We start from the raw sequence: 26,794 nt of genomic DNA, 5'->3' as shown, positions 1-26,794 counted from the left end.
TAAGTATCACATCTTGCCTACTAGTGCTAATTCCAAAGATCTACCTGCAATTCATAGTTGAAATTTGATTAGAAGTTGTTACATTTATGACAGTGTCTGATAGGTGATGTCCAACCCCCTATATAAAATGCAGATGTTTATATGCTGATATTACTACCTCAATTATCCGGCTATCAATTCTGTTATAGGGATGCCAGAGACCCCTGTCATCTCGCCACTGCCATATTGCACCATCTGTGTTTTGCGCATTTCCTTTCTTTAGCATAGTGTCAACAGCAAAAATTCCTTCTTTAGGTAAGCATGGCATCAATTCACTAAAAAGAATAAGTCAACATTTTAACAGTAAATGTGTGTTTTAGCAACAGTATTCATCTCATTTTAGGTATTATGAAATATGAGCCTGGACAAAAACTGAATAATAATTTCAGAAAAAACCTACCAGATAAGTGAAGTAAGTTCATACAGTTCTTGAGGACTTCTTGGAACAAGATCAATTTGTTCCTGACAACTCCCATTTGAGGCTCCACAAAGAAGAAAGTGAAGAGTTTCTGCAATATCTTTAATAAAAAACACACAATTAGAATATTAGTTTCTGCTATAATGTATAATCAACGTTGCTTTGAAAACATATTATGCAGATTTACATGATGTAACTTAATCAGATTTATGAAAAAAATGTTTATATATGCTAGTTTTACATATAGGGTAGGGGTTTTTTGGTGGCTATACAAATCAGATTATTTGATGATGATTCGAGAAATTCACTTGTAAACTGCCATGAATTTGTTGGAATCAATAGTCGTGTTTCATAAAATAAAGAAATGCAATCAGAACATCCAAAAAATGAAATAAATTGAATATGCTATGCAAATCCAATTTTCAGTTACATGAATTAAGTACCCAGACACAACAATTATAAAAAAGCCAAACCACAACTTCACATGCCCTTGAAGGCAGAAAGATATGACACACTGCAAGATAGGCATTATTTTCTTTCAGTACAAGTCTGTTTGGGCAAGCGTCATGACATACAACAACTGAAAGATATATTGTGGCCTTCTCAAGATGTTTGCAATGATCATTTTTAGAATGAGGCTTTTCTGTACAAATATATATGTGTGTTTTTCTTGGGAATGTCAACATTTACAGAATGGAAGAAAGAGAAGAAGAGGAAGGAAGCATTTTTATAAAAGCAATTATGTCAATAGCTACCTTAAACCACAGTTCATTCTACTCTCCATCAATTTTTTTTTAAAAACTGTTTTGCAAAATAGAGTTTAGTGCAGTAAAAGCTGTTGAATTTTGATTATGTCAAAACTACACCAAAACTACAACATTAGAACAATGTTTTCCCCGTTACATTTTCTGTAGCTAATAGTATATAGACATCCAGTGCTAGCTCATACTTAAAAAGTTCATATTTTTAAGTTCATATTTTTTTCAGTCAAATATTAGATTGGGATTTTGACAAAGAAATTGCTTTTATGGTCTGTCAGATGTCACTGAGAGACAATAAAGATCCTGATAATCTTCTTTAACACCTCAAGTGATTTGCTGTGGTATTCTTTTGAAGAGACTTGGTATTAGGGTCCTGTTTTGTTTTTGGTTTTTTTTTAGTTCCCCCAATCTTTTGACACCTGATTCTTAATTAATTTTGTGTCCCAATTCAAACAAATAGTTTGTACTTTGAACACCTTCATTACTTGGCTCGGCACCGATATCTATCACCACAGATCTTTGGAGTCTCTTTTCTAAGGCTACCCACTAAATAAAGCATGGTATGATATATGTGGAGTGCTTAGTGCTCTCTGAGCTTTGTTATTTTCTTGCAGAGATTTTATTACCTGGCTAGATAACATCTTCAGTGCTGGAAGGGAATGGAAATTGCTCTCTATTCATATACAGTAACTTGGCCTGTCAGTATTGATGGAGGTGTTGTTTTCTCCTCGATAAGTTACTTGATTAGACTATTGCTCTGAGTTGGTAGTTCCTTTATTAGGGTATTGTTTACTGCTCGTCTGTCTTATGTTGAGCCTGGTATTAATCCTTACTTATCTGAGTATTGTTACTGGCAAGGAGTGTTCTGATAATTTTTGTTTGTTTTTTAGCTTTTTTATTGACTGTTTTGAAAGGTATGTAAATATGGTTTATGTCCCTGCTGATTTGCCTGAATGCCAAGCTTACAGGATTCCCTACTGTTTTTGGATTTAACTTGGTCTAGCATCTTCACAGATTCCCAGTTGAAACTACGGCTAAGTCTGTCCATATGTTCTGAAATTTACTAATTTTCATTGTATATTCTGTCTGTCCTACATAGTGGCTATTATAGTTCTTACACGCTGTACCCGATTTCTGTTTTTTCTTCTTTGGTTACTGGATAATTTGGTTTATATAAGATGATTTGGAGGCCTTTCATTAGTTTGTATACTATGGTAGTGGCGTGTGGTTGTACTAGTCTGTGTTGCTTGTGCAATGTGTTTGATGTACACTAATGTTATCCTTTTCATAGTTTGTGTTGGTTATAGTGTAGTGGATTGAATGGTAAGGCATTTTCTGATATAGTTGTGTGGGTATCTGTCTTGTTGGAAGGTGCTGTATAGGCGGTCTGCTTCCTTCTTTTGGCATTCTGAGTTGCTGCAGTATGCTTCTGATAATGTTTTTACTTAGCTCCTTCAGTGGAAAGTGAGGTTATTTTGGTAGTGGAGCACTTGGTTAGCGTAGATGGTTCTTCAATATATTGCTTCTAATTTGCCACCATTTTGTTTGCTGATAAGAATATCCAGGAAGACTATTGGTAGTCTTCGACTTATAACCATTAGTTTAACAATGGTCTGGAATTATGGCAGCCCATAAAGGACTCCCAGCCGTTGCAAAGCATTGCAGTCACGATTGCAATATGGGTGCTTGGCAACCTGTTTGCCCTTACAACAGGTTGCCAATCACCCTTTGATCATGTGATCCCCATTTGCAATCTGCTCTGCCAGTGTCCCCAGAAGGTCAATGTGTAAACTGTCAGGGAAGGTGGCAAGCTGTTGCCACCTGCTGTGAAGACTCACTCTTGTCTCTGAGGGCTAGCTAAAAGGGAGCTGAACTCCCATGGCAGGCAGCTCTTTTAGCCAATCTCCAGAAATGAGAGGGAGCCAAAATCCAAGCAGAAAGACAGCATGTAAATGTGAGGTACAGGGGAGGCCCAGGGAGACCTGACAAAGGCCATGCTTATCTCTTCACTCAGGGGCTGAAAATCCTGCTTGGATTTTGGCAGGGAGGATTTTCAGCTCCTGAGTGAAGCCTCCAGGATCCCCCCTATCCCGAGTCACCCACACAGCTTACCTGGCACCTAATAATCATAATCAGGAGTGCCGGGATTGTAGTGGTTGAGAGGAGTAGTCATGTGAACATCTTGTTTAATGACTGCTTTATTTACTGACCAAGATTCTGGTCCTAACTGTGGTCTTACATTGAGGACTACCTGTTCTGTGGTGTGTGTTTTTCTTCTCTTGTGAATTTTATTCCTTTGAAGATGTTGATTGTTTCATCTATCTTCTGTTGATGTTGTTTCATGTGTTCCGTTTGTGTTTGTGTGTCTCAGCCATTAAATGTCATTGCCAGGGGAGTTCATAGCAACCAGTATGATAACATTCCAGAGCCAAAGTTTTTTAAAAATATTACTCATTTCTCTTTGTCTCTCTTTCATCTAACTTGCTTTTATCCTATTGTTTTCAGCTTTTACAGTTATGTTACTATCTTTCTATACTGCTAGAATGGTATTGCTATGTAGCGGCCTACAAGATTTTATTCCCAGCTAAGGTTGATAAATTTTTCCTCAAGAAATGTGCTGCAGTATCCTTGTCAGATTATTAAAAATAATTTCTATTGCTACCCTATGCATCACCCTTTCACCAGCTTTGCACTTACCGATTTGTTGGACTTCATCTATAAAAACTACCAGCTAGAAAACAAAAATAATTGACACAAGAACTTACTTTGCTTCATAAGCTGAACTGCTAGCATAGGACAGTTGGAACACATTAGGGAAAACATGCGCACCACCATGATGAACATCCCTGAGCTCAAAATTGGAGGAGTCACTACTAGAAGTTGTTGAATATTTGTAAGCAAATCCTTAGAAGCAACCTGCTGCAGCAGATTCTTTGAGAAAAGATAGAGAAATTATTAATACTCCATATAATCACACCTTTTTAAGATTATACTGAAGAAAAAAAAGACTCTACCTCTTCATGTTGGAAGTTGTCCACCAAACGTGCAAAACAAAGGCAAGTGCTTTCTACTGATTTTTTATCCTATATGGTTTGAATACAAATATTATGTTTTAATATACAAATATACAATGTCAGGCATATCAAGAACCAGAACTTAAAGACAGTGACCAAGAAATAAGCAAAAGTATTAAACTCAGCTCCAGTATTTGACAGGAACTGAATCTATTGCTTTTTTTTACTTTGGCTATAAAGCTAGGTTAATATCAAGTATCTTCTCCCATAATGGATCTCACTATCATTTAGAATTATAGGGAATTCTTCATGAAATACCTTGAACCATACAACACGAAAGCCTTAAACCATACAACAGTTCAAAAGATTTTCCAACCTGGTGGGTTAGCCTTTGGGTAAGCAGTGGAAGAGAATCTGCAACAAAGTGAAACTCATCAGGAGTGATGCTTTGGCAGCAATTGGCAGCAATAGCTAATGCATTCCTCTGAGCATTTATGCTGAAAAACTCCAGGTACAGCAAACAGTCTGCTAAGCCCCCCTATAAAAACAAAAGTTAAAAAAAATGTTTGAGTCATAAGAGAGAGGGAGAGGGGAGGCAGGCATTTCTGGGAGTCTTTATTTGCTTGAACAGAAAACTATAGTAATGATCACTATAAAATAACTATTTTTTTAATTGGAAGCAATACTTACTGCCTGCAAAATAGCTTTACTATGTCTGCGTGATAACATTTCCAAGGCAGTCAGTGCTTGCTCTGCCACATCAATACACTGAATAACTTGAAGCTAGGACAAATGAAAATTATATAACAAATCATTTACATTTTCAATTGATATTTCTCCTCTCATTCATTTTAGCAGTTTTAAAAAAACATTTCAAAATACAGAGAAGCCTAAAGTATATAAGGACCAGAAATTCTAAAAGAAAACTAAAAGTACTTCCTGAACTGAACTTATTATCAAAGACACCCTATTAGTTATTCTAAGTGTGTATTATTTATTAGCTGCCATTTTCTCTGACACACATGGATAATTTCAAAATCTAGAAAAAATCTAGAACAGTCCTTCCCAAACTTGGATAAATTACCCAAATTAGGTAAAAGTGGTTTCTCTTTGGGTAACAACACATAAACCCATTACCCAATCACAAGAGGAAAATTTAAATTGACTTTTACTTATATTGGGCAACAAGGACTTTCTAATAAATAGTTTTGAGTAAAGAACAAAAAAGTTTGGGAAGCATTATCTAGAAGATCTAAAAAGTTGATCTACTAGAATTTATACTAAATTCAGGGAGAGGAGATTAACTCATAAATAAACATTAACATTATAAGAATATGTTTGGCTACAAATCGGGGGAAAATATAAGCAAAACAATTAAATAAGCCAAAGATGCCAATTAATCCCCGGGATTAAAACAAACAAAAAAAAGTATTTTGTACAAAGGACACAAGGAACATATTTCAAGTTTCCTTTAGGCCTAGATAAACAATGCTTAGATAACTGCTACATGTAGAAAGATTACTAGGCAAAAATAATCTCAATTTTACAATTTATCTGATCAATATTAGATAGAGTTCACATTTCTATATTTAAACTTTTTCAAAACTCTTTTTCTATTCTCAAATGCACTAGTTCTATATTTTATAGTGCTCCTGCTCTTTCTCTACTGTACATGTACATGTCATTAATGTTTAAATAATAGTAGACATGAAATAATAATTAAGAATATTCAGGTATAAATTATAAAATTATTTACTTCTTAAAAGAACTTATAGGAAATTCTGAATTCCTGTACCACAGTTAGTATTAAGTATAGCCAATGAACAATGACTTTGAGAACATTAATTGACAATGTCTTTTATTGCAATTCTTGATTGATCAGTTTTACCTTCTCCAAAAAAACAGGAATTGCATCCACCACAACCGCAGATGATCTGGGAAGTGCTTCCATCATATAGGTTAAGGCTCGACAAGCATGATTCATCTGTGAAAGCAATCAAATTCAAAAGCACTCCTGCTAGGTCACACCAAAAGCTTACTTATTTTGACACAGCATTTTCTTTCATACTATAGCTAACTAGAAATCCAAAGAAGCTCAGAAGCAGAACATTAAATCAATATTTACCCTTCCTACTGCTAGTTCCTATAGATATTACTTTAGAGACAAAATGTTTCTAGTCTTGAATCTAACTCTGAAGATGGGTAGCTCATTTAGACATTTGTCATCAAAATGTAGGTATACACAAACTATCTTTAAGATGAAATACTCACAATGTCGAAGTTGTGCTCCATCTGTAGCAAAGTTATCTGTAAATAATAAAAAAAGAATCTTCTTTACTTATTGATTTATATTCCCCCTTTCCTTCAGAAGCTTAAGGCAGCAGATTTATTGTATTTATGTCTATTTCTTTATAGTTTATACAATCTTCCTTATTAGCAGTCTCAGTAATAAGTTAATGAAGTGTGCCTTGTACTATATTGAGTAGACAACAATCAGATCACACAAAAATTACAACTGTTGGCAAGTAAAAAATGTTTCTAAAATTTAGCATCTCCCCATCCCTAAAGAATTTATGTTACTATTTTAGGTACAGTGTTACATTATTTTAAGACAGTTTGAAAACTACTGTAACAGTTCATAATTTTTTATGCTATGGACCCCTTCAAATAAGTAACAATATGGTGGAAAACTTACATCCAGTTATCTACATGTTTCAATTGATCCATTTGGTCTTTTATGAAATCATAATGAACCAAAGGTAAAAGCTGATATGAATTAATGAATATGCTTACCAGAGCTGGAACAACACTCTTGACTGGAAAACCTCCTAAAGTTTCTTCATTACCCATGACCAATAACTGACACATTTCTATCACTGACTGTAACTGCTGGCTTTCATCTGTGGCTTGAAGCCCTTGTAGAAGTTGCTGAGCTTTAGAACCTAAAAAGGAAAAGGAATTCAAAGCATATTTGTTCACATTTTTACAACAGGTATTTGATTATAGTAGACAATAACTTCATTAGTTCCTTATTTAAAAATGGTGTATGATTTTTATATATTGATGGTGTTTAAAAGTTTTCCTTTCAGTCACAAATATATATATTTCACATAGATATTACAAATACTTTCTAGACTGAGAAGCAGGAAAAGTATAATTTAAAAGTGTGACTTCAATTAGCAAAGCTTGAACATTCTTACAGCACATAACTGGTTTTAGCATCACTTTAACTTCTTGTACTTTCACTCTTGATCATAGTACTGAATACTAATATTCTATACTTTTCTGATGATTTATATCTGCAAAGTAAAAGTCGCCAGTCTTTATTACTTTACTACTGTCTTGAAAGTTAATAAGGTGAAGTCCATGGATATCTCCAACTGTTCCATTAGGCAGGTGCCTAATGAAGACTTACTATCCTAAAATATTGTAAAATATGCAAATTAGTCTACTTACTAGCTCCACTTCCAATTGTTCGGTGGAATAGCTGAGACATTCGAGGACCAAGAGGACCAAATAGATGTGGAGGGAGTCCTCTAGCTTCTAACAGAGCTAGAAATATATAAAAAAATGTAAATCTGCATTAAACTCTTTGTATTAAATTACAAGCTGTGATTTACATAATATAAATTTTCATTTCATAGCATTTAAATGATTGAAACTTCTGCATTTTTATTTTACAAGATTAATTATTATTAAGCAGTTAGATATTTCACTTTTATAGAATCCTAGACATAAAACTACACAGAAGAACTATACAAGAATGAGCTTAACATCCCAGATAACCACAATGAGATGGTCATTGACCTCAAACCAGACATCCTAGAATGTGAAGTGAAATGGGCCTTAGAAAATCTGAGCAACAACAAAGCTAGTGGAGGTGACAGTATTCCAGCTGAGCTATTTAAAATCTTAAAAGACGATGCAGTAAAAGTGCTACACTCAATTTGCCAGCAAATTTGGAAAACTCAAAGTGGCCACAGGATTGGAAAAGGTCAGTTTACATTCCAATTCCAAAGAAAGGCAATGCCAAAGAATGTTCAAACTATCGCACCATTGCACTCATTTCACATGCTAGTAAAGTTATGCTTAAAATCCTACAAGCGAGACTCCAGCAGTATGTGGATCGAGAACTACCAGAAGTACAGGCAGGATTTCGAAGAGGCAGAGGAACCAGAGATCAAATTGCCAACATACGCTGGATCATGGAGAAAGCTAGGGAGTTCCAGAAAAACATCTACTTCTGCTTCATTGACTATGCAAAAGCCTTTGATTGTGTGGATCACAACAAGTTCTTAAAGAGATGGGAGTACCAGATCATCTCATTTGTCTCTTGAGAAACCTATATGCGGGTCAAGAAGCAACAGTGAGAACCAAACACGGAACCACTGATTGGTTCAAAATTGGAAAAGGAGTCCGGCAAGGCTGTATACTGTCGCCCTGCCTATTTAACTTATATGCAGAGCACATCATGAGAAAGGCAGGGCTAGATGAATCAAAGTTGGAATTAAGATTGCCGGGAGAAATATCAACAACCTAAGATATGCAGATGATACCACTCTAATGGCAGAAAGTGAAGAGGAACTAAAGAGCCTCTTGATGCGGGTGAAGAAGGAGAGTGGAAAAGTTGGCTTGAAACTCAACATTAAGAAAACCAAAATCATGGCATCCGGCCCTCTCAATTCCTGGCAAATATATGGGGAAGAAATGGAGGTAGTGACAGATTTTATTTTTCTGGGCTCAAAGATCACCTCAGATGGGGACTGCAGCCAAGAAATTAAAAGACGCTTGCTCCTGGGGAGGAAAGCTATGGCAAATCTAGACAGCATACTAAAAAGCAGAGACATCACCCTGCCAACAAAAGTGCGTATAGTCCAGGCCATGTTTTCCCAGTTGCAATGTATGGCTGTGAAAGTTGGACCATAAGAAAGGCTGAGCGCCAAAGAATTGAGGCCTTTGAACTATGGTGCTGGAGAAGACTCCTGCGAGTCCCTTGGACTGCAAGGCGTTCAAACCGGTCAGTCCTAGAAGAGATCAACCCCGACTGCTCTTTAGAAGGCCAGATCCTGAAGTTGAAACTCAAGTCCTTTGGCCACCTAATGAGAAGGAAGGATTCACTGGAGAAGAGCCTAATGCTGGGAAAGATTGAGGGCAATAGAAGAAGGGGACGACAGAGAATGAGATGGCTGGATGGAGTCACTGAAGTAGTAGGTGTGAATTTAAATGGACTCCAGAAGATGGTAGAGGACAGGAAGACCTGGAGGAACGTTGTCCATGGGGTCGCGATGGGTCGGACACGACTTCGCAGTTAACAACAACAACAAGACATAAAACAATTTCTTCTTGAATGCCACTAACGTTCAAATTTATCATTATGCAGTTTTAATGGCCAGATATATTTTTGTTTCTGCACAAAGTTTTAAATTTTGTAAAGTTTTGAAAAGTCATGTTAGATACATGCTACTTTAGCTTTACCTCTCTAAGCCAAAATCAAGGAAACCTGCTCTTCTTTCATATTAAAAATACAAAATTTGCATCCCTACAAATAATAATGGATTTTGATTTCCAACAGCTTAATAGGCATGACAATAGTCAAGAATGTTAAGAGCAGGAGTACAAACAAAATTTAGAGGTCACAGGCTCCCTTGTGTACTTTGCTTAGATGAACTAAAAATATCTTTAAGAATAAAAGGGGTCTGAATTCTAAATAAAAGTATATATCTACATAGATTGCAGGAGTTTCTCTAGTAATAAATGCCTTTGAATACTAAGGAGAAAAAACCAGATGTTAAAAAGTAAACCAGTTTCTAAAAACCAGTTTCCCTAAATAAAATAGATTTTACAACTTATTACAATTCTTTAAATCATAATAATAATTCCAATGTACTCATTTATGCCAAAGATGATTGATATGCCACTGTGCTTTAGCAGACCTTTAATTACTTGGTCAAAAAGACCAAGCATTTTGTTCAAGTTATAGAAAAAAAATTGAAGTGAACATCAGAAAAGGGTTCTAAGAAAGGCTACAACTGTTTAAAACAGGCATGTCAAACTGCCAGCCTATGGGTCAGATGCGTCACACCAAAACCACGCCCACCCCATTGCCAGCACTGGGGAAAAAGTCATGATACGTCGCGTGACGTCACATGACATCGTGAGTTTGACACGCTTGGTTTAAAAGAAATTTAGAGAGTTGTAACCTTAAAATTGTTATTTATATAATGTAAGCTTAGTATGTACCTTGTAATCTTCCCATCTCAGAATCATCTGATTCACTTTCACCAGAGGTGGTCATGCCCACAGCCCCAGCAACAGAACTAGAAGCTAATGAAGAACACAAAATAAATGACATTAATAAATCATGCAGCTTACGTACTTACAAACTCAGAAATCTTCCTTCCAAAGTTGTCAAAGAAAATCTTTAACAACCTCAGTAGGAATTGGAATGAGCAAACGAAACAGCAGGTTTATTTTTCGTTTTGACTTACACAGTATAGAAAGACTGCACTTGAACAGTCAATTTAGGCTTTCAACCATGCATATGATTGAAACCTTCTGAATTTTTACTCATTTTTCTGATTTTTATTTGAAATAAGGAAAAATAATTAAACACAAATCTGATAACTCTATAAAATATGATCAAGGTTAAAGGTTCCTCACAAGAGCTTGACAGATCTGAAATTATAGTACACAGATCTGAAATGTATACCAAAAAGTATTGGTATAACATCTTCACAAACCCCAAAAAAGAATGAAAATTACTATTGTAAAGAAATATTTCCCACAAAAATCAAGGAACATGTTCACATCTCTAAGAAATTTTTCCAAAGGAAGCACTAACACCTTAACCAAAAATATAATAATACAATGTTAATTGTTATTCTGTTTAAATCAGAAAATAAGAAAAATAAGCCTATTGATCACCACACATTGATAACAATTTCATTTCTTTAATTGCATTTAATAATATTTTTATCAAAACATATTGAATATATCAGGTAAAAATGTATTTAACTGGATCGCTACAGGAAAAACCCTGGCTCCTTTTAAACTATAGTAAAAACATTGTAAACCAGTTAAAAAAAAATTTGAGATTTTTTCCCGTTCTCAAATATTATATTTACTTAACAAGCAATAGCAACTCTCATCCCAAATTAATTAATAGTGATAAGGGCTTTTCCTTAACTTCAATTATAAAACCTTGAACAATTGTATGTTATTAGAAAGAGAATATGTCAGGAAGAAAAGATCAAGTCCAACATGAAGGTCCAATTAAACTAACTGTTAAATCATGACTATGCACAACAACCTGAGCTATCAGTAAACACCTGCTTGTGGTTGCATAAGCATCATAAAATTCATTGTTATATGCTATGGTTTGATGCCTTAGGATTTTAGAGTTAGTTTTCCTGTACCAGGCCATGTGTTCAATAAAACAGTAATCTTTTCAGAAATGAAAATGAGGCTGGACTTTTATTTGGATATTTGAGCTGCAGGTTGACACCTACAGATTACCAACCCACTTTGATTGGGTTAGTATGCCCTGTCCAGAGTTAAACATGAAGCATCTCTGGAACATACCCTCACAATCTCCCTATATTCTCAATAATGTCTCCTGACCAGCCCAGAATTAAGATACCAATCAGTATCGTCTGCTTACTGGTGATACCTGAATCTATCTTAGTAAAGACCAGCCTTAGCAGCTTCATTTACATTTTAAATAGGAAGAGGGAAAGTACTTATGTCTCTCCACAGTAAAAGGTCTTAAGGTCTGTCCTCTCACCTTTAATGACTGATTTGAATCAGTACTTAGAAAGAAAAACCACAATACAATGCCCCTAATATCAAATCTCACATATGGTTTAGAAGGATACTATGATTAATTATATTGAAAACCACTGAAAGATCAGGAGGTTCAAATTTATCCACCTTGTTCTTGAGAGACTAATGTGAATTCATTTTCTCTGTACCTGAGCCTAAACCTTGACTGCAAGGACTAATCTATTTTCTCCAGAATTCCATCCAACTTCAACAGCCACCAACCCTCAAACTTTCAATAATATTCTCCCAGAAGGAAAGATCATGGGCTGGTGAAAGCTAATCTAAATTGCTAGGTCAAGTGAAGGCCAAAAGTGAATAGCTAATCTAAAATACTGGGTCAAGTGAAGGCTGCTTGATAACAGAGCACACTATGTCTCCTTCAAGTCAGACAGCATCATCTTTTCCTTCAAAAATTATTAATCACCATCCAAACTCAGCATTCTGTCACACTTTTGGAGTTTTTCATCAGCCAGAAGGAAGATTCAAGATCAAGTGGCTATGCTAATTTAGCAGAAATCAGAACTAACTGACCCCTTTAAAGTAATCCCACATAATCTTGCAAAATTATCTTCATAGATCTGACCCATTAACAATCAATTAACATTCAAATTGAGAGTGAATCTAAGTGATTTTAGCCCACAAACTCTTCACAGTGACTCAAAACATGGTATTTTAGCCTATTTTCCTCCAAAGAGCCACAACACTTTAAACAGAACAACCAACCAGGACTACAAGGGCATAATAAAAGCATGAAAAATTATTCTTGCCATGCTTACTGCCATAGTACACTGTAGCCTCAAACTCAAGTTCACATCTGTATTCAGTCAAATACAGGTCTTTTCTCTGTTGCTTCATCTCCGATAACTCTCCACCCAGTAAACAAATAAATCTATTCTAGTAGAAATTAGCAATACTATCAATTACATAGCATCACAGTGTGCAGCTAGCGCTTTCTAAATGTAATTTTGCCTTTAAAAATGCAGAAACAAGACTTCAAAATGCTATTTTAACCATCTACAATATTTTAGAAATGGTATTAAGTTTTTAATTGTTTCTTTATTTAAATAAGCTCAGCTCATACCATACATTATTTTTAAAGTCTTAAATTTATCAGAACACATAAGAGGGTTTAAAATCTATTTCAGTATCCTCAACTTTCAACCATAATTGGGATCGGAATATCAGTCATCGATTGAAGCAAGATTAAGTGAGATGCCTACATGACTGCTTCATTCAATAACTCCATCCAGGCACTCCCATTAGTACTGGTTAAGCAATTTCCTGGGTTGTAAAGAAGATGGACTGAAAGAGCTGCCTGCCAAGTTCAGCTCCCCTGTATGTGAAAGAGAACTCTCCTTTGGCAGGCTGCAGGAAAGGAGATCTGAGCTCTGTTTCTTTATCCTGCCAGAGCAATTAAGCTCTCACAAGTTGCAGGAAGAGAACTTGAAATCTTTAGCATCTGAGCTCCATTCATCTGGCAACTCTCCCAGAGACAAGAGGGAGTCCTCTCAGCAGGCAACAGCAGCTTGTAACTTTCCCTGCCAGCTTCTCCACTGAGTTTCTGGGGAAACCAGCAGAGAAGGCTGCAAATAGGAATCATATAATTGCAGGAAGCTTGGCAATTGATTGTAAGTGCAAAGAGGTTGCCAAGCACCCAGATTGCAATCACATGACTGTAGGGATGGTAATACAATGGCCAGAAATGTTTTACAGTCCATACAGCACCATTTCCAAGACTGTTATAATTCCAAATCATCATTAAATGAACAGTCATAAGTTAAGGACTACCTGTAATTCAAATTTTAAAAATGCTTATAAACTTAACTTACTTTGTTAACAATAATTATAAAGTGTTCAAATCCTTGAGGACTGTAGGAAATTTACAACAGGAAAAGGAAAAAATACAATCACAGTAAAAAAAAAGATATATGCCTTTCATAATTGGGTAGGATAGAGGTTTACTGAAATAATATCTATGTAACTTGGTTAAAGAATGTAAACAATATGGGGATTTCTGTATTTCTGGAGGGATCCTATTCCATAAAAGAAGGCCTACTTTGGATAATGTCTGTCATCTTGTGCTCAACCTATGAACTTTACAAGGAGAAACTCTAGCAGGATTTCTCTACACATGACAAGCAAAATCAGTTCCAGCACAGTATTTCCTGTTAAACCCAGCACTGTATTAGAAGAAAGTACTATATAGTGAAAGTAACCTAAAACTTATAGGTATTGTTTTCCTTACCTGCAGCTCCTTGTGGAGCCTCATCAGCTCGTGCAGCTGAAGAATTAACACCATCCTGATTGTTATCAGGATCAGCCATTTTCTCCTGTCGGCGAGCCTCAGCTGCTCCTCTTTTGCCCAGGCCAGAGCCTCGCCGACTAAAAAAACAGGTACAATCAGAAACCTTCTAGATTATGTTTTTACTTTACAATGGATTCAAATGAAACCCTATACAGCCTATAGTAGTGCTTTTTTATATAAGAAGTACAGGTAGTCCTCGACTTACAATCGTTCATTTAGTGCAGCATTTCTCAACGTTTGTGTGACGGCGACCCCCGTCACACGGACGCACCGCGCATGCGCAGCACACATGCGCGGCGGCGCCCCCATGTGCGGCACCCATGCGTGGCGGCGCCCCCGTGCGCGGCGCGCATGTGCGGCCCCATGCACGGCGGCGCCCCGAGGGGGGGAAATGGCGGATCGCGTTGTTTGGCGAACCCCGTAAAATGGTCGTTCGACCCCAAATGGGGTCACGACCCATAGGTTGAGAACCGCTGATTTAGTGACTGTTTGAAGTTACAATGGCCCTGAAAAAAGTGACTTATGACCATTTTTCACAGTTATAACCTTTGCAGCATCCTCATGGTCATATGATCAAAATTCAGATACCTGGCAACTGTTTCATACTTATGACCACTGCTAATAAGCAAAGTCAATGGGAAGACTGGATTCACTTAACAACCAGATTACTATCAGTTGCAGTGATTCACTTAACAACTGTGACAAGAAAGGTTGTAAAATGGGGCAAAACTCACTTAACAAATGTCTCACTTAACAACAGAAATTTTAGGTTCAATTATGATCGTATGTCAAAGACTACCTGTATACCATCAATTTCACATCTTGGCTTAGCTGACTGTAATGACCTAATTCATGGAGAAATACTTCCATGTTAATGTCCATCTATTTTCAAAATCTATACAGCAAGCAAAAGATTTAGATTTCCTGTGGAAATATAGATACAATTTTTAAAACCCTCCCACTGAGCTAGGATCAACAAATATTTCAAATGCCATCCCAAAAATCTTTAATCTTCTGTTAAATTATATTTTGTTTATTTAAAACATTTATGTAACAATCCATCTTATAACCAACTCTGGGCAGCTCCCAATCAAAAGTAATTGATTATTTCACTTGCAAATCAACATGTAGTTTTCAGGTTATGACAGCATTTGGGACCAAAACATTTATTGCTAAGTGATATGGTCATAAAAGTGCAATGTTATGTGACCATGTCACTTAGCTGTCATAACCCCAGTATGGCACAAGTCATCAAGTGGGAAGAGACAGGAGTCCCAGGCTAGGTGCTTAAGAGGATATGTAAGTGCTGCTGGGATATCTGCAGCTATCACAGGCAGGAATTACAGAGCTCAGGGTATGTGGGTGGGATGATTGCTACAGATAGGTGCTACACAGTGCAAGTGGGTCAGGAAAGTCTGCAGGCCTGTCAGTGGAAGCCACATGCACTACAGCATGCAGGCACGTTGGCTGGGGCCATTGACAGGCCAGCGGGGGCTCAGTGGATACTATGGATTATGGGTGAGCCAGTAGGAGCAGGAGGTTTGCATGAGTTATGGAATGGGGGGATGCTACAGATGTTGTACTCTGCTGAAGATCTCCTTGGGAGAAAAAGTGGCAGGAGCAACTTGCAACCTCCTCTACAGCATCCTCACTGAATTTGCTTGTAGTACGCTAGCAGGGAACTTTACAAACACAATCACATAACTGTGGGATGCTGCAATTGTTATACGTATGAGGTTGCCAAGCATCTGAGTCATGAACAAGTGACTGGGGAATGCTGCAACAGCCAGAACTTTGAGGATTGGTCAAAATTACCACTTGTTCAAAGCCACTGTAACTTTGAATGGTTGCTGAACAAGTAGTCATAACTCGAGAGCTACTTGTACTTACTGCCAAGAACTATGGAATTTAAACCATAGAGAATCTATTAAGATTGATTCAAAATATTTCTTTTCAAAAATATTTTATTTTTATTCCTATGTCCCTTAGTAACATTTTCACTTATTTTCCAAATCCACATCATTTCACTACTTGTTCTGTTACATTTGTCCACCACTCAAGTATCCTCAAGTATATTATTTGTTTTATCAGCTTACCAAACATCACTTTTTCAATGTATAGACCTATGTATAATATTCTATTTTTTCTATATTGATTTCAAAGTCTTTCTACCTACTTGTTGAAATATTTAAATACTCCATCAGCCATATGACTTCTCTGACTAAAGAGTTTTAGACTGTTATCTTTTATATATTATCAATATTGTTTTATACTGAGAAAATTAGTACAGTCTTCTCATACGTTTCCCCCCACTACCTATATTTGAGTCATATTTAAATCCTATCCTCATGCAATCACCTCTACTAGTTTTTGAAGACTTTTTTATGTTCACAATTTTATGCTATTCAATGTATTTTAAATATGTAGCATGGTATTGCTTCTTCAAAGATTTGGCTAATTTGTTGTCTTATTAAATAACATTATCAAAGCACTTTGGGAAGCTGACAGTTACAAAAATCCCAATCACAACAATAAAAATTATATGGGACAAACAAAATTGCCACATTAAAAATTAATAAAAGAGCAGCAGCTGCAAATTCACCATCTACTTCTTAAAAGTTTATCAGAAAAATATATCCTTAACAAACTTCCAAAAGATTAAAAGAGAGAGACACCAATCTAGCTATTTCATAAAGATAGAGCAATTACTTAATTTATGGTTAAATATTATATAAAGTTCTGCACAACTGACCAGCATTTCAGGACTTTTACTTAAACTTTATGTTTCTAACAAACATGCTTGTACAATCTATAGTTACACAATATATAATTACTCCCTAGAAACCTGGTTTAAATGAACAGTTCTTACAGAACATATTTTTGAAAGAGAAATTCATAGAATTGTTGAATGGCCTAATTCAAATGCTTGTATGTCAGCAATATAAATTGAGTTATAACTTAACCTTATTACAACCTGCTTTCCTTCTTGATGTGTCTTGAATTAGGTATTATTTCCCTTATATCTCAAACTATGAAACTTTAAACTATAGTCTAAGATCCTGTTTTAATTAAAACCTGACAACCAGAGTTTCTGGTTAAATGTTAATAGGAACCAATAATTTAAGATGTGCTGTATCTCACAGTGTTCCAAAATGAGCATGGTGGGAACAATAAGAGGATGGCACAAATGGGAAATAAGTTTACATATATTTCAAATGATTAAGAAAGTTGTTTCAACTGGATATAGTTATCATATTTGGAATCCGCAAAATATTTAGTGTGGACCTGCTACTTCAGTACAATATTGAGAACAGATTGCTTATTTCAAACTGTGATTTAATATGTTATTCTATTTCTCATATCATTAAAGTTATCAAATTAAACATGCTATCAAGCACACAAATATAAACTGTCTGTTATGTTCATTTAAATTTTTATAAGCTTTTCCCAAATGCAATTTTTTCAACTATTTTAAAGTGTTCGTAATTTTATATCACATTATACCTGGTACTAGCACAGGAGCCCGTGGTCTTTTGCCGTGTGCTCCGCCTCAAACTGGGGAGCTCAGCAGGTGGTGATTCACTGCGCTTTTTTGTAGATTTTCTCAAGCCTAAACAAATAGAAGATGGGTAATAATGACAGCTTATATTTCTTCACGTTTCCCAACATGAAATGTTCCCTTTCATTACGCTCTTTACTCTTTTTACTCATTATCTTTACCCATCATGAAAGAGAACTTCTACGCAGAGATGATTTAAGAAAAATAAAAATATGGTAAGGTTAAAAATGTATTTATTTTATACACTACACATTATACTATTACTGTGTGCTATTAGGGAAGCATTTCAATATTCTCACCAGTAAAAAAAAAAATAACCTGGTATTTGTTAGATTTATATTTTCACTTTCCTCCAGGTACTCATTTGCTGAATATTATTCTGCTATTTTTTTTTCTACAAGTACAATTTTGTGAGATTGTTGGCCTAAGAATGTCTGACCCACTGAACTTCCATGACTGACTTGAACCTTATCAGTTCTTCCTTAAATTCTATCTCATGCAACTGCATGTCCCATAGCATGTCCAGTTCTATGCTATGATCTATGGAAGTCTATATCAGTTTCAATCTAATTTTATCTCAAAACAGTGCTGTTCTCTGCCCAGGACACTTTTGGAAACTAGTTCAATATCAGAATATCAAAACATTTGACAATACTATATAGAATATCTTGTATGAAATGAAACACCACAAAATAATCTCTCATATCAAAAAATACGTCCATATACCATATGAACATTTTGATATATCAACCTACCTAAAAGAAATTGCCTTCTAATGTCAACAACCTAATTATTCTGCAATGAAGAACTGATGTATAGGGAGAATCATCAAAATATGATGAGATACAAGAAATTCAAACAGGGATTAATTTTCAATCATTGTTGAAGCTAAAATAGACTTTTATATGAAATTAAAAAGCGGAGTAGTTTAATTTTCTTTTTTTAGAAAGTCATAAATACCTGCACAAAATGAAGGGAACCAAATCCTTTCTATCTCAATAAATGGCATGACTTAAGCTATAATTTCTTTCCAAAACATAACTGAAGGACATTTCTTGAAACTATGGAAAATAATAAGGTGCTGACACAGTTTAGGATGTTCCCATATGCATGATCATAGAAAGAAAAAAATTCTTCCCTTCTCCTGGAGAGAATAAGGGACATGAGCATTATCTTTTCTTTTACGAGTAGAAAGTGTAACATTAGAATTAAAAATAGTTTATACTAATGCTATCTCATCTTTTATTTTAATTTGCAGGGGGAAAAGGCAAAATACTGGAAAGGAGAAAGAATATTTGTACTATATGCTGGTATTATTTCTGTACAAGTTAAACATGTCAAATTATAAATTTTGAATACTGATCAAAGAAAAAAAGAAACTCCTCAAGGTCTTATTTATGGGTTTATTTAAATTTATTTAAATCACTGTAGTACTGTATGATTCACAGCTAGGGCTGTGCAATTCTTTGAATTCAATTTCTAAAGACTTGCTTCAAAATGCAATGGAGCACAAATGCAACGTTTATCTATAACTTTTTTTTGACATATGCATGGTTATACCCACGCAGCTATTACATAATCCCAAAGTCCTGATTCGTTTACAAATTATAGGATATGATATCATATTTGTTTCCTTGGATGTTCAGAAGTACCTTTTGTGGATTAAACTAAAGCGCTATACAACTCTATGTAAACTACTTACTATGGCTACTAATGAATCCATTTAAGTGATAACATCATTATATTGCTATTGTTGCTCCCTCTACTGGCTATCTATAGCAGTAATGGCAAACTCTTTAGAGACTGAGTGCCCAAACTACAACCCAAAACCCACTTATACATCATCGAGTGCCGGGTGGGTGTGGCCCATTGGCTGGGTGTGGCCAATTGGGTAGGTGTGGCCAATTGGGTAGGTGTGGCCAATTGGGTGGGCATGGCTGCGGCGGTAATGGGACTGAAAAGTGGGTGGGACTAAAATGTTCAATCAGTCAATTTCAACTTCGCAAGATCTTTTTTTTTCCTGTGAGAAGTTGAAATTGACTGAAACTTTTTTTTTTTTGCACACGGCGGTGGAGGCCTAAAGCGAAAAGGTTTTATAAAACCCAACTGAAGGCCTAGGACTGGGGCAACGGTGCGCGTGCTCACAGAGAGGGCTGAGTGCCGCCTCTGGCACCCGTGCCATAGGTTCGCCACCACTGATCTATAGTAAAACTATATTGTTGCCCTTGTAACAGAGGCAAGAGAAAGGGAGCTGAGTTAGTAGGCTGAAATCTGAGAAAAAACAAGGAAGCAACAGAATTTTCTAATATATTTTGAAGTACAATTTTAAATTAGCAAATATGTGAAACTATTACTACTATGTAGCAGGTTTCTTCCCCCTCCCACATCTTAATTCTAGAAAAACACTTCAGTTAGCATTCATCAAGTTTTTTACACAAATTCAGCACAATAGTACAATCTAATGAAATTACTAGGCCAAATCACTTCCTAATTGGAAATATAGATCATTAGCCACTATCTGTGACGAGGAATTTCAAAATGTAGAATGAAAGTTGTAATGACACGTACATAAATATTTAAAAGTTGTCTTTTTATTTAACAAATGTATTTTATTTATTAAGATCTACATGCTGCTCAAATTGGATGAAAGTCTGAAAGATATATTCCAAGATCTAGTAATCAGATATTAAAAAATAAATAGCAGTAACAAAGCAAAATCAGAGAATAAAAAGTGCAACCCAATGTAATATTTAACTATTCTAAACCTTAACAATTCCTGGCACATCATTTTCAGAAGTAATTCAATTATCCGTCTGATCCCACAAGCCACTTGGAAGAACCAGGCATTAACAGCCTCTAAAGTAATAGCAAGAAAATTATATATCTTTATATCCAGGGAGAGTGGTTCCTATTCCAAATGACTCACCCTCAGAGTCCTTGTTATCAACATTCCCTAGGATTTGGGATGCAAAACAAGTCCCAGTTGTGAGGTGCAGAGTAGTCATCAACAAAGTCTCTTAATATGGAACTAATGTACAAAATGGAGCTTTGCAAAGATTCTCCTGGCCATAGCCAGGGAATAAATCTGAAGTCTCTTTCTCTTTCCCCAACTCCAAAATGACCTCCAGATTATAAATACCTCTGCAAAAATCTGAATAATGGAACATCTTTGGTACAAACCAAAGCTAGAATCTTGTTAGAATCTGTCAGGTTTTGAAGCCACAGTTATTTTAGAGAAGGGGAGGTATCACCATCCCTTAAAGAGACAGTGATTTGTTCCTTCCTCCTACCATAAGAATCCATTCCTAGACTCAACTATTTCAGAAAAGTTTCACCCTGTCTCCAATCTTTCCTTACTAGGGAAGGTTGTTGACAAGATGGTTGCTTTACAACTTCAGAAAGTCCTGGATGAGCCAGATTATCTGGACCCCTTCCAGTTGGTTTTCAGGTTAGAGTATGGGACTGAAACAGCATTAGATGGTCGCTGGAAGGAGAATAGTGTGTCTATACTTATATTCTCCCTGATTTCTATTGGCAGCCTTCAATACCTTTCAACATGGTATTGAATAGGAGTTGGGGAGAAAACAGGAGTTGGGGAGAATAGGAGTTGGGGAGAGCTGACTTTCCTCCTTCCTCTGGGATCAGCTCCAACCAATGTAGATCGGGGACAGATATATCCTGCAGCCCTCTTATGTGGGATCCCCCAAGGCTCAACTCTCTCTGCCTTCCTATTTAACATATACATGAGGTCATTTGACAGCATGGGATTAGGTACCATCAATATTCTGAGGATATTCAGATGTTGCAATGGGCTGTGAGAACATGGGAGACAGAAAGAAGAGCCACAAACTAGACAATGGTCTGATAAATGAAATCTGAGCAGAATAGAGGAATGGGAGTGGAATAAGTATCTCAGAAGGGCCCTTCCCAAGTTCTCTAGAAATTAAAAGCAGGAGAGGGGGAAGCCTTTAGAGTGCTTCTTTTAAATGCCATCAGCTGTTGTGGTCAGATCACAGCTTGGTGAAGAAAACATGAGCTGTATCCGCTCTCCCTTGAGGACCTATTAAGCCGCTTCACTCCCAGCAACTAATGGGACTGGACGGATTTCAGAAAGAACTAGAGGTTATAACTGCAGATCTACTGCACAGTCCTGCCAAGCTCTTAGTTGCCACTTGAAATAGGAAGGTTACTGGGGCTCAGGATAGAATTGTGCCCACTCTCCTAATCCATAGACCTCTTCATCCCATAGTATATGGAACAATTGAGAGGGATGAAATGGATGAGATGTCTACTGTGCCACTGGCAAAAGAAAAAGAACAAACTCAACTGAACATACGTAAAAAAACAGAGTGCCAAGGCACAATTTCAACTAAAGTTAGAAATGAGTTTGCCCACATTTCAACTACTCTGATTTCTCCTTAATTTTTTTCTGAAGAAAATTAATAAACAAATATTAGAAATCGTTTTGAAGGAATATCTGTTGGTGCTAAAACCTTGAAGTTTCAGCCAGTGCCGTAGAAAAGAATTCTACTTTAACAGAAAATTTTGATTCTAAACTATAAGGTTGAACAGCAAAAAAGAAAAAGAAAAGGCTTAATTTTTAGACAAGCAAATCTTTTTCAAATCTGTGCACTAATATTTAGACTGTAAACATACTCAGGCATATTAGTAAAACATTTTTAAATAAAAAGTTATTCTTTTCTAAAAATTTAGTCTAAATGCTCTTTGATATTACCCCTCTTCAGATATTAAAATTCTTCTGATTGGGTAAAGGACTATGTCTTGCTCTGCTTCCTTCATCCCATCCTCCCTGTCAACACAGGACAGACTTGAATATCTGCTATTTAAGTAGTTCTTCACAATCCTTCCTCTAAAATTTGCTACAGAATGATGAACAATTTGGATTGTTATTAAAAAAAATAGAACATTTCATAAGGTTGAAGCTGTCAAAGGCTTTTAACTGTCAATATGTCTATTTATCACAAACAGTATCAAAAGGAACATACTTCTCAAGACTAATTTCTGGTAAACAGAAGTATTTGTTCATAGTCTATGATTTTCCTAGAGGCATCTGATTTTCTCAAAACAGTATGGACTAGGCAATTTTTGTTAAGAAAGGAACACGTAGAAATTGTTTTGTTTCGACTCAGAAGCAGCATTCTGGTATTTTGTAGTAGCCTTTCTAAACTCATTTGGAAATATTAGAAACGTAATAAATTTTATATGAATTAAACTGCACACAGATTTAATTTTAACTAATTCCAGGTTTTAAAAAACCTGTTTAGTTCAAACTATATCTAGACATGAAATGGCCCAGCAAATACATATATTAAAAATCAGCATCACACAGTAGTGCTCTAGATTTTCAATATTTACATAAAAAATATTCATGTTCTACACTAAATCCAATGAATATAGTTTCAGATAGCAAGAATTATAAATATGATACACTCTATCCTGAATTTTACAGAACAAATTATTTTTAGATATTATACATCACCAAACATGTACACAAACATATTGTCATGTGTCTGACTAATGAAACACTTCAAAGAATTTTCAGGCATAGTTTAACCTAAAAAAACCTTTATTAGTGTAGAGACGTGTCAGCACGGCATGATGGATGCCAAGATCTGAATTTCCCTTCCCTTTGCGCATAACATTCCAGGCTAATATTGAATATTCTTGCTTTGAACATATGGTAGTATAGACTACAGTGACAAAATAGGAGATTTTTTAATTTCAAAATTGTTCTCCTTAAACTAAATATTTACTGCAAAAGTATGCATTGTTTTCTTATAGCACATGGTAAATATGTATATTTATAAATGATATGGATTGCAAAGTTAGAAATCTACTGGAAAAACAGGATATGTTAGTTGATAATTGATAATTTAAGTATCAAAGAGAAACTCTGAACAGAATCCTTTCAGTCTCTAAGTTATGTTGCAGTAGAAAATGTTGCAAAAAATTTCATTATTTAGATCTGATCACCTTTTCTACACTTAGTAACCCTGGTGTTGATACCCTTCTCTCCTCTTTGCCACACAGGATTATGAATAAATAATTCCTATTCTTGGTTGGAAGATACAACTTAAGAAATAAGAAAAGTGGACTCATTCAACATAAAATATGCTAAAAAGTAGGATAGCTTGAAATGCAGGAAAAATATATAAAAACTAGAGGGCACTGAAAAGTTAAATCTTTCCTAGTCCATTATAAACAAAGAACTTAAGAGTAAAAAGACATACCATTGGAACAGAGATCAAGAGTAAGAACTAATGTTTCTTTGCACCTGAAATATACACTCCTTGCTTAGAGCCCCAATAGCCTTTTCTTGAACTTACTAATCATGCAGTGATTATATCAGGTAAGTTATCATTCATATGACTTAATGCAGATCTTACTAAATTATTACAATAGCTAATTTACAATAATAATAAATTTCTAAGATCTCAGAGAAATTAAAACATTTTCAACAACTCACTTGCTAGTTTAGCTTGTAATCCTGAAGGCCCAGGTTTTGATGCCTCTGGCTTAGAAGAGCCCGGTAGAGAAAGTTTTGTTTTAGGCAAACTAACTTTGGGGCTAAAACGAGCAGCCCAATCAAACTTTGAAGAGCCACCTATTTTATTTTGTTCTTTATCCCTGCTACTCCTCCGTGGGCTGGGACTGGATGCAGATCTGGAGCGCCTGGCCTTGCTCTGGTCTTTTCCCTGTTTGACTCTAGCACCTTGAGAAACAGCAGAAGATGCAGAAGCAACAACAGAGGAGGAGGAAGATGTAGAGGCTGAAGAGGAGGAATCTGTGATGGTACTGCACCCAGCTTTGGCTGAGCTCACTGATTTTGAAGCCAGCTTGGTGGGTTTTGCTGGTCTCTCTTCACTGCCAGTTGATTCAGTTGCTGAACGACTCTTTACAATAGTTAAGGTTTCGGTCCTTTTCCGTTTCTGGCTTCTGGAGCTAACAGTAGCTCCACCCTTTCTGGTGTGAGCTTTACTGGTTGATGGCAATTGTGAAGACTTTGACTCTTGCTCTTGATGCAAATGTCTTTTCTTAGACTTAGTCTGAGATTTATTTCTTTCCAAGTCCGAAGAAGAATCAGCGTGCTGAAGTGCTTTGGTTTTTTTGGCAGGGCTAGGAGAATTTGTCTGGTTGTAATCTGGGCTAGCACTGCGTTTCACTCCTTGAGAGCTGTCTCTTTTAGGCACCTGCCCAGTTTTTTGTTGCTCTAAAGTACTGTCTGTGTCCAGAGCCTCTTGTTGTGGAATTATAATAGCAGATGAGCTACAGCCTCTGAGAAGGTAAACATAAATTCAATATTACTACTCAGCAAAGAAAATGGTATTTTTAAAACCTGCAGAAATCATCTGGCTATTTAATTTGTACTTTTCAAGAAAATGTAGGTGAACAGTTACTATATTACCTCTGTATAAGAACACAGATTCAGAGCAAGGCTTTGAGCCAAATCATAATAATCAACTAAGTAGTTGTGCTACAAAGGTTTACAAATTCTCTTACTGCTGATAGATTTGTATCTTTCAAACATACTAAACAATTAATGCTGAAAACTCCCAAAGCATGAATTATATTTAAGTAATTTTTAAAGTTAATATTTAGTATAATTGTGCAACATTTTCAGCTGGGAGTTTATTTATAGCAGCGATGGCGAACCTTTTAGAGACCAAGTGCCCAAACTGCAACCCAAAACCCACTTATGTATCGCCGGGTGCCGGGTGGGCATGGCCCACTGGGTGAGCGTGTCTGCGGTGGTCAAAGCAGACTGGGTGGGTGTGTCCAAGGTGGGCATGGTCACCTCGCTGGTGGGGAGGAATGCCTGTGGGGACCGGGCAGGATTGGGGGAGATCCAGGGGGTCTCTGGCAGGTGGGACAGTGGGCAGGAGGGTCATCCTGCAGGGTGAGGCGAGGCAGGGTGGGGTGCCATTGTTGCAGGGCAAGGCGAGGCAGGGGCCGGGGCGGCTGCTGTCTGACACCATCGGCCCCCGCACGGAGGCCAGCGAGCGCATGGGGGCTGACAGTGTTCGTCAGCAGCCGCAGCCTGCCGGCCCCTCAACTGGTGCACTCTGGGGCTCTGCAGCCTACCACCAGCAGTTCAGAGAAGCTGCCTCTCATCTGGACAGACGGCCGACAGCTGAGGAGGCGATGCAGTGGGTCGTGTCCAGGCAAAGGAGAGCATGTGAGGTCAGGAGGGATGGGACGGGGGAGGGAAACCAGCTGTGCTGGGATGCATCCAGCCATGTTAGCGGGCGGCTGGTTGAAGAGGGATGGTTGCCATCTCCAGCACATGGCGCGCGTGCCGATAGAGAGGGCTCTGAGTGCCGCCTCTGGCATGTGTGCCATAGGTTCGCCACCACTGATTTATAGTAAATTATATGAAGGAACAGTAGCAAATATAATTCTGGAGTCTGACCATAGATAATTTCTTGGATATTTATTAGTTTTTTTGCCCAACTTGGCTTTAAAAAAAAAATTACAAAAAGAAATAGAAAGCTGGCACATTACAATATGACTATCTTTGGCTTCATATTTATTTTCAAAAATGACATAATCTCTAAACATCTTTTCAAAATAAAATTACTGGGTCGTGTGATCCAGTATTTGAAGAGTATAAAATCACCTGTTCTTTAGAAGTTATAAGTTATGAGGAAAGATGGGGAATGGAAATAAATGCAATCATATTTTGTGATCACAGATCACAGTTATTTTATAAAAATACCCAAAACATGCTCTTAACTTAAATATATTCATTAACCTAGAACAGGCATGTCAAACTTACAACGTCACGTGATGTTGTGCGACGTATTGCGTCTTTTTCCCCATTGCCTGCAATAGGGTGGGCGCGGTTTCGCCGTGGCG

At 36.6% G+C, this 26,794-nt stretch overlaps 1 protein-coding gene across 6 annotated transcripts in view; it reads right to left on the bottom strand.

Annotated features, from left to right (window-relative positions):
* Nucleotides 1–26,794, bottom strand: part of TRIP12 (thyroid hormone receptor interactor 12) — a 104,777-nt gene that overhangs the window by 47,257 nt on the left and 30,726 nt on the right. For all 6 annotated transcript variants that reach the window (XM_039357439.1, XM_039357442.1, XM_039357440.1 and 3 more), the window contains 14 exons: nt 24,405–25,213; nt 17,863–17,968; nt 14,299–14,435; nt 10,473–10,556; nt 7,689–7,784; nt 7,026–7,174; nt 6,504–6,539; nt 6,121–6,216; nt 4,923–5,015; nt 4,609–4,770; nt 4,233–4,301; nt 3,984–4,149; nt 440–557; nt 158–314 (listed from right to left, as the gene is read on the bottom strand). In XM_039357439.1, the coding sequence (XP_039213373.1) occupies nt 158–314; nt 440–557; nt 3,984–4,149; nt 4,233–4,301; nt 4,609–4,770; nt 4,923–5,015; nt 6,121–6,216; nt 6,504–6,539; nt 7,026–7,174; nt 7,689–7,784; nt 10,473–10,556; nt 14,299–14,435; nt 17,863–17,968; nt 24,405–25,213 (2,278 nt within the window). The remainder of the gene's footprint in view (nt 1–157; nt 315–439; nt 558–3,983; nt 4,150–4,232; nt 4,302–4,608; nt 4,771–4,922; nt 5,016–6,120; nt 6,217–6,503; nt 6,540–7,025; nt 7,175–7,688; nt 7,785–10,472; nt 10,557–14,298; nt 14,436–17,862; nt 17,969–24,404; nt 25,214–26,794) is intronic.

The sequence above is a fragment of the Crotalus tigris genome, unplaced genomic scaffold (assembly GCF_016545835.1).
Source record: "Crotalus tigris isolate CLP2741 ecotype Arizona unplaced genomic scaffold, ASM1654583v1 scf7180000018923.2277400, whole genome shotgun sequence".
Classification (NCBI taxonomy): domain Eukaryota; kingdom Metazoa; phylum Chordata; class Lepidosauria; order Squamata; family Viperidae; genus Crotalus; species Crotalus tigris.
Note: the sequence above shows the minus strand (reverse complement) of the source record. Positions and strands in the feature narration are given on the sequence as shown.